Raw genomic sequence first — 15,948 nt, forward strand, 5'->3', positions numbered from 1 at the left:
ATGCCATGTTTTGTTGGCTTTGTGTATTCCTTCATTTATCTTTATTTCATTCGTGCTATTCAATTGGAGAATTTCATTTTATTTTTTCAATTAGTAAGATTGCTTGTTACACTTGTGATTTTAAGCATATTTTGTACTAACTCATACCAGTGTACAGAACCGAAACTTGTAGTTATTTAAAAATGTTGAATATTTGTATTTTGAACAAATATAAATGATCGTCAATTGAAATCGTGTACGCCTTCAATTAAATTCCAATCGGATATTTTTTAATCAGTAATAGTAATTAAATATAAAATTACACAAATAATATTGTCTCTAGAAAATGCCAAAGCAAATTCAGTGAAAAGAGAATCTGCTGAAATAAATATGTAACGAAAACGAAAAAATAGATATTTACTATTATTGTGGCTTGCATTCTATTTTTAAACATTAGTGATTATTATCGACTGGCCATAGTTATAAATAAATAGACTACAAAAAATACAAGCCAGTTGCTCTTGGCCCATCACATTACTGCAAGCCTGTACAGAGACACAGCTAATATAACAAACATGGGCTCACAATAGAGGCGTCATCAAATGCTTTTTATTGACTGATTTCGCAGCAACAACAAAGTTTGTCTTCGCGATACATGATTGCAAAATCCAGTTTTCCCCATTCTTCCACCAACTTAAAGACTTCCCTCTGTCGCAAAAACAGGCTTCAGAAAGCAGCTGTTGCCTTTGCTGCCAACATTCTCTTCATTGTTTACATCTGCATGGATACAAATCATATATGTAAACATCTATGTACAATCAGGTAAATCCAACGACATAATATGAAACAAAGTATTACTAATGCATTTACTAATTATTTTGAATTAAATTGTGTTTTCTAACTAATGCTAATGAAAGCATAAAAAGCATAAACAGCTCACACGGGTCGGCTTTAGTATACCATCCCACGATTTCAGGGTTAAAAGTGGTATGGTTGGATAGTGCTGATGCTCCAGATTAAGAATATGGCACAATTCCGATTTCTTTGGCGCCGCGATTTGAAGGTACCGTTGGAAAGAGGAAGTCCTCCTGATTAAAAAATATATAGGGTTATAGGTACCGCAAACTCTTAGTTTACGAGATATTCGAACTTAAAGTTCAAAAATTCCCAAAATTCGAGCATTTCAACAAGCTATTTTACTATAACTTAAACTATAAACTTTTAAATAAATCCACATTTTACACTTTTAACAGTTTTTTTACCGAAGAAATCTTTATTTTAAAAATTACATTTTACACTCGTAGTGAACATCATGTGTGTGCTAAAATTACGACGAAATGGAGCGCTGCCATGTGATAATAAGGAAATTCGCTGAAATGCCTTTTTTCCCAAAAATTCCTCTATCCATTCATATGGATATGTTCTTTAATTAAATTTAATAAACAAATATGTAATATAATATACTAATATTATATAATAATATTATATAATAATATTTAACCATTTTGTAATGAAAACTCAAACTTTGTTTGAATATTAGTGCAAGATAACCAAAAAATATAACCACTTTATAACGAAACTCAATATATTTTTTTTATTTTAACGCAGAAAGGAGTACTATGCGAAAGTACTTCAGTGACCCCGGGTATTCGCTCGACCAGGGTTATTTTTTTAAAGCGCGGCCGAAGGCCGCCAACGCAGAAAGGAGTATTACGCGAAAGTACTTCAGTCACCCCGATATGATATAAATTTTACAATATTATTATAGATTTTTACTTATTTATTTTTATTAAACATAAATCGCATATTATACATATACTTACATACATATGTATAGTATATATGTATACATATGTATATAAACAAAGAAAAATCGTTAAGAATCCTACAAATTTGGTGTTTGAGATGTGGCAACGCTCGTTTTCCTCAGAGTTTTTTTTTCGAGTAAAACTCCTTTTTTGATTATTACTCATGATATAGCAAGAAAAAGGATAATAGGGGTATTCTCTTGCTCTTGCAAGACCCGGTGCACGGTGCAAGAATTGCAGATTTACAACGGCACAACAACAAACACACGCAGAAAAATATTTGCAAGGGCTGTGAAATATGTCAGACCAAAACCTATGTATATTTGCGTGCAATGTCACGCAAAAATATAATTGCAACCCTGTTGTAGTTGCCATTTTACATAAAGACATATTACGTCGTTAAATTGTTGAGGAAGATAAGTTTTAAATGGATTTTATTATTTCTATTTAAATTTTAAAGATTTGTTACAGTTTTTTTCTTAAAAATGTATGCAGAAGGTGCGCCAATTCACAATAGCCATGCTTAATAGTCATTCACAACAAATTGACCGAATTAGCCATTCATATATCACTAGATTCTGCAATGGGTGCTCTCGTGCTCTTGTATATTTCGGTATAGTATTTTTGCAATCTGCAATCTTGCAAGAGCAAGAGAATACCCCTTATAAGTTTGCGGCGGCAATAATTATATATATTCTTAATCTGGAGCATCAGCACTATCCAACCATACCACTTTTAACCCTGAAATCGTGGGATGGTATACTAAAGTTTCCCCCGTGTTTCTCCCATTTATAATGAATTTTATAGTTATATTTTAACTTTTATATCCACTAACACTTCACTAATTCCTTTCTAACCATGTATTTTATATTAAATAATGCAAAAATAACTTTTATTCAACATTTAACTTTTGTCCAATTATTTTTGTTCATACAATAACAAAAGGGTTGCTTTCTAACTAATAATCAGTGCTACCTTACGTTCATATTTTACAGAAGAACCAAAAGAAATAAAGAAAACAAATAATACCCCAATGACAGGAAATATATAACACATTAGTTTTCCGCATATAATTCCTTTCTGCAAAATAACCCTGGCCGATCCAACACAGGGATTTATGAAGATAATGAGAATTCTGAAAGGTTTTACATTACTCATCACACGATAATGAAATTAGTTATAACGTCATAATCTTCCTTTTTTTATTTTTATTCCATTACAACATATGGTAACACTAATTTTTTGCTTGTTTACAACCATTTTCTTATTTTATGAATAAATGGATTTTAACTAAAGTATGATATGGAGTTAAAGTTATTTTTGCACTATTTATTATAATATAAATTATTAGAAACGAATTAGTGAAGAATTAGTGGATATAAAAGTTAAAAATATAAGTGTAAAATGCATTATAAATTTTTTTTAAATTTTTTTATTTGGTTTGCCAAAGTTTACGTTTTTACTTATGTTTGATGATAAATCTCTGAGCATGTTGTTTTTGTAGGGGCAGAAAATATTCCTGAAGTAATTTAGAGGTATTGTTCCTAGTTCGGGTTGTTGTTGTAGCGGTTACCTAGCCCCCGTTAGAGTTATAAGGTTCAGATAAGTTGTCATCAAGGTCATTTAAGGGTAGGCCCAGAAAATGTGATGTTTCCCCAGGATCGAGCTTCCGGCTTTGTAAGTTGCCAGCGACGTTGCTTTGTATTTGGCGTGTTTTTTTTTTTATTTCTTGTCTATAATTTCCTCTTAACTTATAGTATATCTCTTAATCTTTTCAATTACATAGCAACTTTTCCTTAAACCGTTATGTTTAGGTATAAATTTAGGCTTACTTAATGTTTAAGAAAATTGTATAGACGAAAGGGGGTGGGTCAAACAGAACTATACTTAAATTTTAATAAAAATATGATTATTATTATATTTCTATGTAAATATATCCGATCAAAAAATTCCGTATTATTATGTTTAATTAAGTAGTTTGATCTTCTGTAATGAATCATTAGCTGTTATCTGTTGTTTCATCTGTTAAAAAATCAAATCGAGAAGAAAAATATTTATATGAGAATTTTAATGCAGAAAAATCATTGCTTGCGTTTCACCGCAGGAAATAAGAAAATTCGAAATCGCTTTGCCGGATTATATGCTTTTGTCATATCACTTTAATAATTCAGGGATATCAGTTGGGGACGTCAGAAATATATTACATATTATATTAAAAATATGTGAACTAATTTTAATAAAAACTTAAGTAAGAAATAAAATTATTATATAAATAATCAAAACATTGTAATCTTCACTGGTTTGCTTTAATAGTCAATACCTGTATTACTTGATTGCTCTGAGAATGGAATAATGCGCAAGTAATGTTCCACTATTTTATTTTTTTAACTCCCATTAAAAGTTCAACAACCGCTAAGAAACTAGTGCGCCGGTGCAGTAACATTATCCCCCGGTATCTGACACAGAATGGAAAATATACAAGGTGGGTTCCAAAGTAAACAAGACTTAAAAAAACAGAACAAATGGTTTTTTCAAAATAGTGTCCTCCTGCCTCAATACAGCTTTTTGCACTGTCCAAAAGCATGTCGAACGAGTGTTTTAGCTCGTTGGCCGGTATGGCCGCCAGTATGCCGGTACAAGCCTTTTGAATGGCCTCTACGTCTGCATAACGCTTTCCTTTCATGGCAAATGCATTTTTCCGAAAAGGAAGAAGTCGCACTATGGCATATCAGGTGAATACGGGGAGTGGTCATTGGTTAAAATGAGGTTTTTGGTCAAATAATCGTCCTTTGAATGTTGGATTCTGAGCAATTTTTGGTTGTCAGTCAATTTGTGCATGAATTTCAATGATGATTTCGGCTGATTTTTGATGAATTCACGCACAGTTTCGATGGAATTTCCGGTGATCACGAATTTTGATTGGGCCACATGTTGATCGTCATTTATGTCCTCCTTTGAAAACGTTGAAAACTACTCGTGCACTCTGCTACGGGATAGGCAATCATCGCCATAAACTTGCTTCATCAATTGAAACGTTTCGGTAAAAGTTTTACCAATTTTAAAATGTAATAACTTTACTTCCAATCGTTGAAATCTCACTGGACAATCGATGACAGTCGACATATAGATGGTGCCACCAGGGGGATCTAGATTCAAAAAGTCCTGTTTACTTTGGAACTCACCTTGTATGTATCTTTGATAGTGTGAAGCAAAAAATGCAGGTATATGGAGGAGATGCGGCAATTGTGTTTCAATTTAGTTTATTATGTTTTACCGGTGGTGAAATACTTTCCAAGCACGTATCAATATCGATTCGGTAGAGCATCATTCGATATGATACCCCAGTTTAAGATAAAAGTAGATTCTCATTGTACAAAAGTTAGCAATATATTGTAGTTTAATTATATTGATAAAACTGTCGTTCCTATTTTCAGTGCTTCATAGATTTGAAAATTACGATTTGCTACAAGAAATTCTCAATGGATCTCTATGTTTATTCCTACCACCAATTTTTATACTCATGCGACATATTGCTATAGGGTTTAATAATTTTGTTCACCTAAACCTAATCGAGATAGAATTGAGTTATACTACTGTGATCAAATTGAAAGGTGAGTTTCGTCCATTTTATCTCCTTTAAAGTAATCCCCTCCCGCTGCAATGCACTTATGCCAACGAATTTTCCAGTCATCATAGCACTTGGAAAAATCCACCGTCGTGATGGCCATCAGAGCCTTCTTCGATTCTGTTTTATATTCTCAATTCAGTGAAAACGGTGTTCTCGGAGGGGTCATGTGAATTTGCTGAATAGCCAGAAGTTACACGAAGGTATATCTGGCGAATGCGGTGATGGTTGCGGCACGATATTAGTTGAAAATGTGGCGAAATGATAACGAATAACTAATGCAGTATGAGATGGTGCATTATCGCACTTCTTTGTTTAATAAATTCAGACATAGTAAAAGTCGGAGAATTCATCTCTAATACTAATAGTATTTTGACGTGAAATTTAGCATAGATGTCACTAACAGTACTACTAACTTACAGAAATAAAAATTTACCGATTCAAAAAAACATGCGAAGTTTAAATTAAACCACGCGTTGCTGTAGCTATGGTATACACTAAATAATATTATAGTAATCTATTCAAGGAAGCGAAAAAATACTTACGAATAAATGCGAAAACGTTATTGGATACTTCTTGAGGTTTAATAAAATATTGAAAAAAATTGTCACTGATGTGATATGAGATCCGTGAGGTGTGCTGATTATGAATTTGAGTTCAAAATTTTTTCAATCCTGACTTTCAATGCAACTTGCAAATGAATAAATTTGCCAGCAATTTTATTAAGGTTTACAATACGGTCACCAATGTTATCTTTTATTTTATTTGGAAGAAGAAAATAAAAATGTTTAAAGATCACAGTAATCAACATGATGTCCGTGGGGAACCGTAAGTGCATTTACGTGCATGTTTGTATCGCCTGAATAATATCTGAATTCATAAGACCTATCACATTTTTTATCGATTATATTTTTCTAATTTTTGTTTTGACTTTTAACATAATTGAGATATTAACTTTCCTATCTATATTTACTAAAATCGGTTCAGTAGTTTAACAGATTATCCCGGACAAAACCCAACACTTAATTTTTATACGAAAAAGGAATCGCATTAAGGTCGAGCTTATGTGGATAAAAAAAATTGCAAGAGTCGTGTCCCAAACCACTAAAACAAAATCAACAAAATTTCCCCAAGACAAATCTTTTCAGTATTTCCTCCGCCAATGTGAAAATAGGTGGAATCAAACTTTTGGCTTTGCAGATTTGTTGTTATATCATAACAATATGAATTTTTCAAAAGATGATTCGAAACCAGAATAACCCTCGCGAAATTTTGTTCTGGATTTTGGTTTGCTATACTCGTACTTATCTGCAATTGACATATTGATATTGTACTGATTTCGACTCCCCTTCCCCAGAAGAGTTAAGAAACTCCGCAACAACAACATCATCCAGAAATGCTTATTTTAGATTAACTAAACCACTGATTTCTTGCGATATTTATACAATTACAAATAAACAAGAAATCGTTTGAATTTGACACACTCTATGGTATTTTAGGCTGGTAAAAAGATTTAGCTTCATTTACAACCTGTTTGCACAAAAGCAATTCCAAATTAAAAAGTAATGCGCCCGCAACCGTCATACCGGAAATAAATACATATTTATATCATAATTTCTGTATATACTATGTAAGTACTGCATTGATTCCATACATGTGTATACGAGTATAAATAAACATTTTATTATTTTAGTTTATCATCATTCCTTTATATTAATCTTTTTCTTTGTGATTGCATTCCAATGCATTTGTGTGAAAATTGGTTCATGTTAAGTGGAATTATTCATATGGAAGTAAGTTGTAATTTAAAATTCCATAAATGTTTGTACATCACAGCATTCAATCGGTTTTCACATATTAATTATTTTGAAATGAAATGTCTCCACTCAGTGTAAAGTTTGCTTAATTCTATTAAAATTCAAACTTTAGCCAGTAACTACTATTTCCCTCCAAGAATACACAAGAGTTAAATATAATCACAACTGCGAAAAATAAGCTAATTATGATGAATGACGCAAATGTACATATGAATGCGCACAGCATCATTTCATATTTATAAATAATAAGTATACAATATTTTCATTGAGAAATAACCACTTGTCACAATTTACTATACTTTCATAATAAATTAGTATTACTTAAATATTTATTTAGCTTTCAGATAACTTACTAAGTATTCATATCGAAACTGCTGATTAGTATAGCCACAAGAGCTCAATTGACTTGCAGTATGTTTTAATTTGTTGAATAAAATTTAACTTTCTCGTTCGTGATATCTGGACTCTTATCATTGACATGATACAAATATAAAAAATTTTGATCTCTCCGTAACTGTGTAAAACTTTTATCAAATATCGTTGTGGAATGCTACAATGTTGCAGTCCTTGACTGCAAAAAATTCATGCATCGCTACCTTAACTTGTCTCTTGCACGAACAGTCTATAATTATATTTTTATTAATAAGTTCATATACTTAAATACATAACATATTCTAGTAATCAGTCCAATAAACACTGAAAAGTTGTCGGGAAGAAATTCTGATTAGATAAAATAGTTTTCACTTGCAGGATTTGTTATCAAACTGGAGGCTCTTTCACTGTTTACGATATTAAATGGCAAAATATTTCCCTCAGGGGCAAGTGCGCCTAATTCCACTTTTTCTCAATTTATTTATATGCATAAGGCCACTACATCCCCCTGCCTTACCACATCAGACGCTCGAGCGATGATATAATTGAAATGGAACTGATGTAATCGCATTTTGTTGTGTTTCTTTATTCTGTCATTCCATTCGTATGTACAAAAAATAACAGGCATTGAATATTTATATGCTTGCTTGCCCAACACAAATAACTATTGAAACCATTATTACAATAAAGTGCTCACTGAAAGTTCAAGTTTAAATGATGTTTCTTTCACATTTCTATACTTATACACATGCACGTTTGTTTACATTATTTTTGGTATAGTGATAACCATTCGTTTCACATGTGTATGTTTGTAGCTTTTTTCAGTGGCACGCAAACGTCAGTAGCTACATATATTTTAGTGACACTGTAATAATAAGCCTGGGTCCAAAATGGGTTAAATCGGTTCAATACTTTCCCTAGCCCTTTTATAACTGTTATGAAGATTTTCGAACTTCTGGTTGATTTTACGCACAATATGAAAGTTATCTGCTAATAACATCTCTCATATAACTAATATAAGCATTTTCAAACATCCGGTTGACTTGACTCTTTGTATATTGATGATCGTTTGTGTGGTCCCTTAATAAAACTCAGCATCTTTTTCTACTAATAATATGTAGTAATTCCAGAAATAGATAAAATCTGGTAAATATTACCAACTATCATAGTATACTACACATAATGAATTAATTATATTTTACACTAACAAAAAAATATATACAGTGGAACTTACCTAATTCGATTCAGCATGATCGACAAAAAAACGAGTTAGAGAGACTTATATTGCCAATTCAAGAGTTCGAGTTATGGAAGTTCAACTGTATTTATAAATTTGCTTCAAAATATATTCTCAAGTATACCTGACGAATGTCAAAAGTTGATCTCAGATCTTTCTTTGACCCCAATATAGTCAATATCGAGATTTCCGCTTTTGCAACTAACTTTAAACCATTTGGGTTGGTCAAAATTTCTAATATTTGATCTAAATTAAATAGACAAGTTAAAAATTATGTATTTAGGCGCTGAATATGAATGAAACTTGTCTAGACCTTGGTCGACACCTCATATCCCTAATATAATGAATTACTATTTATTTTATGAATAGCACGTTCAATATTGACTTCTAAAGCTTGAAGAGAATCTGGTTTACTGCTAAAGACCAATGGCTTCAAATAACACCACAAGAAATAGTATAATGGTATTAACTCAAAACTTCTTGGAGCTCATTCAATGGCACAATTTCTTGAATCGAATCTTTAAACTCTTCTCGCAATAATTCGGTTATTGCACGTTCTTTGTGGCAAGTAACCCCGTCTTGTTGGAATCGGATTTTGTCAAGATCAACTTCTTCCAATTCCAAGGCAACAACAGCAAATTTCCGAAGTTCACGGTGGTCCAATGGCTTCGTTTCTTGAGTGAGAACAATTTCATACGGACGCAAGCCCAAATCCTTTCTCAAAATCTGCCAGGTTATGTTTTGAGACAGTCCGAGATAGTCTTAGAATCGACAAATTGCAGTATTTTTTATTACTTCGAGCGGTTTTTTGTCTTATTGGTACTTGAACATTATGTAAAGAAAATGTATGCTCGAAATTTTCAACAATTCGACAAATAGCGAGCACAGGTGGACGATTATTACGATAATAAAATTGCGGAAATGCTCGAAAAGTTGCAATTGGAGCAACCAACACACCTAACACCCCTCTTCTTATGGTCTGAACCCATTTAAACAGTTCGTTTGAATTTTAAGATGTCCACAAAACAAAACCATGGATTAACACTGTTCAAGGCATTTATATTGGCGGTAATGGCTGCTAAATTGTTCTGATGTAATATGTTAACTATCTTTCGCCACTTGAACCCAGATAAAAATATTTAGTAACTTTCTTTAATTTTAAGCTTTATTTTTATTAAAACTCTTATTCTTTTCATATTTAGATAGTTCTTTAAAAAAGAAGATGACTTCTGCGGTAAACAGTGACACATTTGCTGCAACTTCAAGTTCGATCTTCAGTTTCTCCAGTTCAATTGCAGAAACTGAGTGGTTGGAAGACCTGTTGCACGAGGTACAACTTGAGCAGTTCCTGGAACGTATACGCGATGATTTGCAAGTGACCCGATTGGCCCATTTTGATTATGTGCTACCGGAGGATCTCGAACGTTGTGGTTTGGGAAAACCTGCCGTACGTAGACTTATGGAGGCCGTGCGGAAGAAAAAAGCACATCAGTGGCGTAAAAATATTCTCTCAAAACTGATTGGCGGCGGAAAGCAACCGTCATCGAAAAAGTCACAACAAGCTGTTAATAAGGAACATCAAAATACTCAACTTACGTGTCTTATACACGAAAAAGATATTACACTTGGCATCAAATTAGGTGATGGCTCATTCGGGGTGGTGAGGCGTGGGGAATGGCACTCCGTCCCAAATGGAAAAGTAATGCCCGTTGCTGTGAAGGTTTGTTTTTGTTAAGAAAAGTACAAATCAATATTATACTACAATATTAATGTTTGATTGCAGGTGCTAAAATCGGATAATCTCACGCAACCGGGTATAATTGATGATTTCTTCCGTGAGGTGCAGGCAATGCATGCTTTGGACCATTCGAATTTGGTGCGTTTGTACGGTGTTGTTTTATCCCAGCCAATGATGATGATCACAGAATTAGCGGAGCGTGGTTCGCTGTTGGATACATTACGTAAACAGTGCAAACATACACCGTTAACTAACATTTGGAATTGGTCGGTACAAATTGTCACCGGTATGGCGTACTTAGAACACAAACGCTTTCTGCATCGAGATTTAGCATGTAGAAATGTGTTACTTGCTTCCGGCAATAAAATAAAGATCGGCGATTTCGGTCTCATGCGAGCACTTCCGCAAGAAGATGATTGCTATGTGATGTCTGAACACAAAAAGGTACCCTTTCCGTGGTGCGCACCAGAATCCTTACGTTTCCGGCAGTTTTCACATGCCTCAGATACTTGGATGTTTGGCGTAACGCTCTGGGAAATGTTCACATTCGGTGAAGATCCATGGGTTGGACTAAATGGATCTCAAATATTACGAAAAATTGATAGAGAGGGTGAACGTTTGCATCAGCCAGATGCTTGCCCTCCAGATGTGTATGAAATGATGTTACAATGTTGGGATAAATTACCTGCAGAACGTCCAACGTTCGCTGCGTTGAAGTAAATATCCTTGAACATTTACAATATTAATTTTCTTATATCAATATATAATCTATTTTTATTTTAAGGGAATTCTTAGTAGGAATGTCTCCGCCTTTATATAAAGCAGCACGCTCTTATCGTGAAGAGAATCGGCTGCAGATCGATGCTGGCGACACCTTGGCCATTATTGATGGTCGCGCTGACTTGAAGCTAATTAAAGGTCAAAACCAACGAACATTTGATATTGGAGTTTTCCCACGCAATATATTGGAAAAACAAAAGCACACAAGCAGCGATCTAATACAACCAATGCATGAAAGCATTCGTCAAAGCGGCGGACATTCCAGTTCACCCTTCGGATTTTGCTGGGGTGGAGCTGGAGCAATGAGTGCGAGTGCCGAAATCCAATCAGGTTAGTTACGTAAAATATGCAGTCGCCTAATTTTACTGAATTGAACACATTGATTATAGAGAGAAATCGCAAATGTGCCTCAATGCAACCACACTTGCAACAACCAGCGCATCATGCCAAAGAACGGAAATCTGTATCTAGTAAACAGTTTGCGTACAATAAATTGGTTAACGAGCGTACCGCAGAACTACAGCGAAATCAATCAGTGCAGTTCGCAAAAGGAAAGGGAGTTAATAACACCAAACAAGGCCCTCAACGCCCGCCTCCACCGCAACAAAAACAAATAGAGGGTATATTGATTGACATTTCACCAGAGTTTGGGCCTCCTACAACTTCCATAAACTGTGATGAAAGCGGGTCTGTAAATATTAGAAACTCCTTGTGTTTATTGGACGCACCAATAGATATCCCAACAGAGGGAGAGGTGTACGATGCAAACTCGTTTGCTTACAGTAGCGCCTCAGCACAACAAACATTTTTAACTGGAACTTCGCCGCTGGCACAACGACTTCAACCGCCGCCTTATCAAATGCCACCCACTTATTCGAACACAATTGAATTCACACAACAACAATCACAATCAATGCAACATCGTGACCCATTTGATACCAGTAGCGTGCATTTGAATTATGATCAAAATACAGGAAATAATGCAGTGTACACAAATGTAATAGGTCATTCGCCGTACAAGGTGCAACAGTCAATATTGCGCGCAAATTCAATACAGTCATTATATAACAGTCCTACAGCAAGAAAAAGCCTTTTCTCTGGAACATTAAATTCCTCCGGCAATAAAGAGAATGTTCCACATTCGCTTGGCACAGAAAACCAAAATAATGTGATCTCTGAAAGCGAAGATGCGCTCCAAACAAGGTTGTCTTCACTCACCTTGGAAAAGCCAACGGTTGAATCCTCTACAGAGAGTAATGTTTTGCTGGACCAATCTTTTATTGCTGAACTAGAGAAGGATATGTACAGCAGTAAGGGTCAAAATGATTACGAACGCAATTCCATTCAAATGTATACGAGTAAGGAAAATGTGTACAAACAAAATTTGACGCCTTTAAAAAACTCAACCAGCATCTCGTGCACAACAAATGCATCAAGCAGCGGAGTTTCTCCTAAACTGCAAAATCTCGAAACATACAACCAAGTACAATACTCAAACGCAGCTATCACTGAAGCACGCAAAAGCCTTAATGATCAGCATAAACTAAATAACCTAGAGGCTGTTGGAACAAATACCACTACAAGTGGTGAGGAGAGAACCGAAGTGCTTACTGAAAACACCCAAGATGTTATTAATCGAATATGGTATGATCGTGTCAATGGCACTTCAACACCTGCAACTTATTACTCTCAACCTCCCGAAAATGCATACCAAAATCAGAGTAATTACGCAGATCGATATGGTAGCGCAATCAATGGCAAGGAGTCAAACCATAGCTTCGTGGCGCTTTCAAATCGAGTTGTGCCGCAAGCAACACAGGGTAGTAAAATATATGGATCTGCGGCTTCTCTGTATGGCAGTGTCAGTGGGCGTGAATTATATGACGCTGTAGCTGCGACACCCTCAACGTATTATGGTCAAATACCTTTGAACGCCGTTGAGGCTGACAACAGTATTTTCAGTAGTGCATTAACTACAGCATCTGCAGCGCCCGCTGCGGTTTACGACGAAGTAACGCTCGACGACTATTTACGTCCACATCGACCAGCCCCGTTAGCTCCACCACTACTCTCGACCCAGCAAATACAACGTCGTCTGGAGAAGCTAAAGCAGCATCAGGAGAATGGGGGTGGAAATTTATATGCGCCTGTTCCATCCGAAGCCGCAAAGGAAAACGAAAAAATTCAGCAAATACTTAAGGATTTAGGTTCAGCTGCACAGGAAGTAGATGTGCGTAATGCATTAAGAGCAGCAAACGGTGATGCAAATGCTGCAATACGACACTACAAAATTGACCAACTCACCAGGTGTGTTAATTCAAATATCTATGACATCAATTAATATATTTTGTTCTATGTTCTTATATGTAAATATTTGTATTTATTTACATTTTTTCATATGCCTCTCTTGTTGCAGACTCGGCCTTGCCAATCGTCCCCAGTGTGAACAGGCGTTACAAAAAACCGGTTGGAGCTTAGAGCTTGCAGCTGCTGTGTTATTAGAAAGTACTTCTTAGAAGATTTACGAATACCGAAATTTCTTATCCATTATACCACAATTCATCATTCCAAATTACATCACATTTTTGCCTCACCAAAATTGCATGACTATTTTTTTTTTATAATACAGCTCATGTATTAAAAATAGAAATATTCAAAAGATAATCATCGAATATAGAAAACATTACATGTTTTGAATTCATTCGCCGTCCTATGTTTGGAACAAAAAACGATAATATTCAAAATACCTGATATTAAAACTTTCGAATCAGTAAATTTATTTAGAGCGTAAAGCATTTTATTCATGATTTGCAAACTATAAAATATAACAAGCACACGACGTATTAAAATATAGATATAAATGAATTAAATCAAAATTCCAATATACCGATGTCAACTAGATAAGACTTCAAAATATTATATATATTGAATCGCATGAAAGAATCAACACATGCATAGATATATTTTTATGTAAACAAATAAAAGTATAGAACTTGTTAAATGCACAGAGCTGAGTTACTTGTAGTTATTACAAAGAAAAGGCTTTTCAAAATATTTAGAAAACTTGAAATATGTTTAAAAAAATCCTTAATTTTCTTAATGTTACACGGATCTGTTCTTTCACGAGAGAAATGTTTTCTTATGTTTTTAAAATAAGAAGATTCATACCATTCGGTGTTCACAATTTGATTTTAGAATAACGATTTAAAATAATGATAAATTCAATTAGTAAAACGATTTTTTTCTTAAGAAAATATTTGAACAGACATTACTTTATATCGTACCTATAATTTTTTTCGTGAGGTTTGCCAAGACACAGGCAACTGTCCTTCTGCATCTCTTACAGCATATTTCATTCATTTGAAAGAACAATACTTTTTTTCACTCAAATAAAAAGTGATTTGGCGGTGAGCTCTTCATTACATTCATGTGAAAAAAATCTCAGCCGAAAGTCATCGTATTTGGTGAAAGATTGTTATCAAACACAAGAAGAGCTTGCGAAATATTTGTGAGTCATTCCAACAGCCATTTCAAAACAGTGAACTCATTATTGGGGAACGCTACCGACAACAAATCATCAAATTGCTGAAAACACTCAGAATTAGACACGAGGCAACAAATTTCCATCTTGAAAACGCTTGGACTCATGTTGCATCATCAAAACAGAGAATAAAAGATTTGCTTGTTTCATGCGTCGAACCTGCGCAGTTCTTTTGGGATCGATAATTGCTATAAAGGGATTTCTTTAATTGGTCAAAATTCTGGCCTCGTTTACTTTTAAGACTGAAGTAGTATTTTGGCACTATACATTTATAGGCTCGGAAGATTGGGGGAATATTTCTACTACTGCTATCTAAAACTCCGGCGATCCGATATTCATATCGTCTGATATATCTTTTTTGCCTAGTAGTGGAGACACTTAGAGCCTCACTGACCACTTGAGCGTAAGTGATAATCAACATGGCTTCCAACAACACTAATAGCATTTTCTTCTCTCCACTAAAAAGTTTCCTCAATCAGCGATAGATTCAGAGGCAAAGGCATCAAATATGTTAGATACGCTGCTTGTAATGTTCCGAAATCGAAGACAAAAAGCTGAGGAACATTTACGATACGGCAGAAGTAAAGCTTGACGAAGAAAAACCAAGAGTCTGCGGCCGACAAACAAAACGCGAAAATTTCTGCGAGAGAACTTGCAAAGAATACTACAGGGTCCCAGGAATAATCCTCTGTTGGATACAATCGGTGAAGATTTTAAGACGCGCTTTTCTAGATAAGTATTGGATGGATTTCAACTGAGTTTGCTGCTTCCAGAAAAAGTATGTGCTTTGAAAACCAAAGAAAAGGAAAATCTTATTGACTGCTTGAATGATACTATGTAGATTCAAAGGACTTTTGGATAATGAGAACGTCATGCGACGTTTGAAGCTCAAAGGTGAACTTTATTACTGACAGTGCCATTGGGGCAGAAGCAAAAGTTAAAAAACAAGGTTGAAGATCTGCGATGTAGACCTATACCCCATAATTCATAGTTTCCTCCGCGAGCTCTGAACGCTATTTTTCGACACTTCGCCGCATGAAAAAAGATAGAT

General features: G+C 34.6%; 1 protein-coding gene across 1 annotated transcript; it reads left to right on the plus strand.

The window, feature by feature from the left end:
* Positions 1–34: 34 nt before the first annotated feature.
* On the plus strand, positions 35–14,361 carry LOC126754502 (activated Cdc42 kinase Ack). Its single transcript, XM_050466524.1, has 6 exons — positions 35–801; positions 10,041–10,558; positions 10,622–11,292; positions 11,361–11,686; positions 11,746–13,663; positions 13,773–14,361. The coding sequence occupies exons 2-6, from the start codon at positions 10,061–10,063 to the stop codon at positions 13,870–13,872; spliced, it is 3,513 nt and encodes a 1,170-aa protein (XP_050322481.1). The 5' UTR covers positions 35–801; positions 10,041–10,060; the 3' UTR covers positions 13,873–14,361.
* Positions 14,362–15,948: the final 1,587 nt, after the last annotated feature.

The sequence above is a fragment of the Bactrocera neohumeralis genome, chromosome 4, assembly GCF_024586455.1.
Source record: "Bactrocera neohumeralis isolate Rockhampton chromosome 4, APGP_CSIRO_Bneo_wtdbg2-racon-allhic-juicebox.fasta_v2, whole genome shotgun sequence".
Taxonomy (NCBI): Eukaryota; Metazoa; Arthropoda; class Insecta; order Diptera; family Tephritidae; genus Bactrocera; species Bactrocera neohumeralis.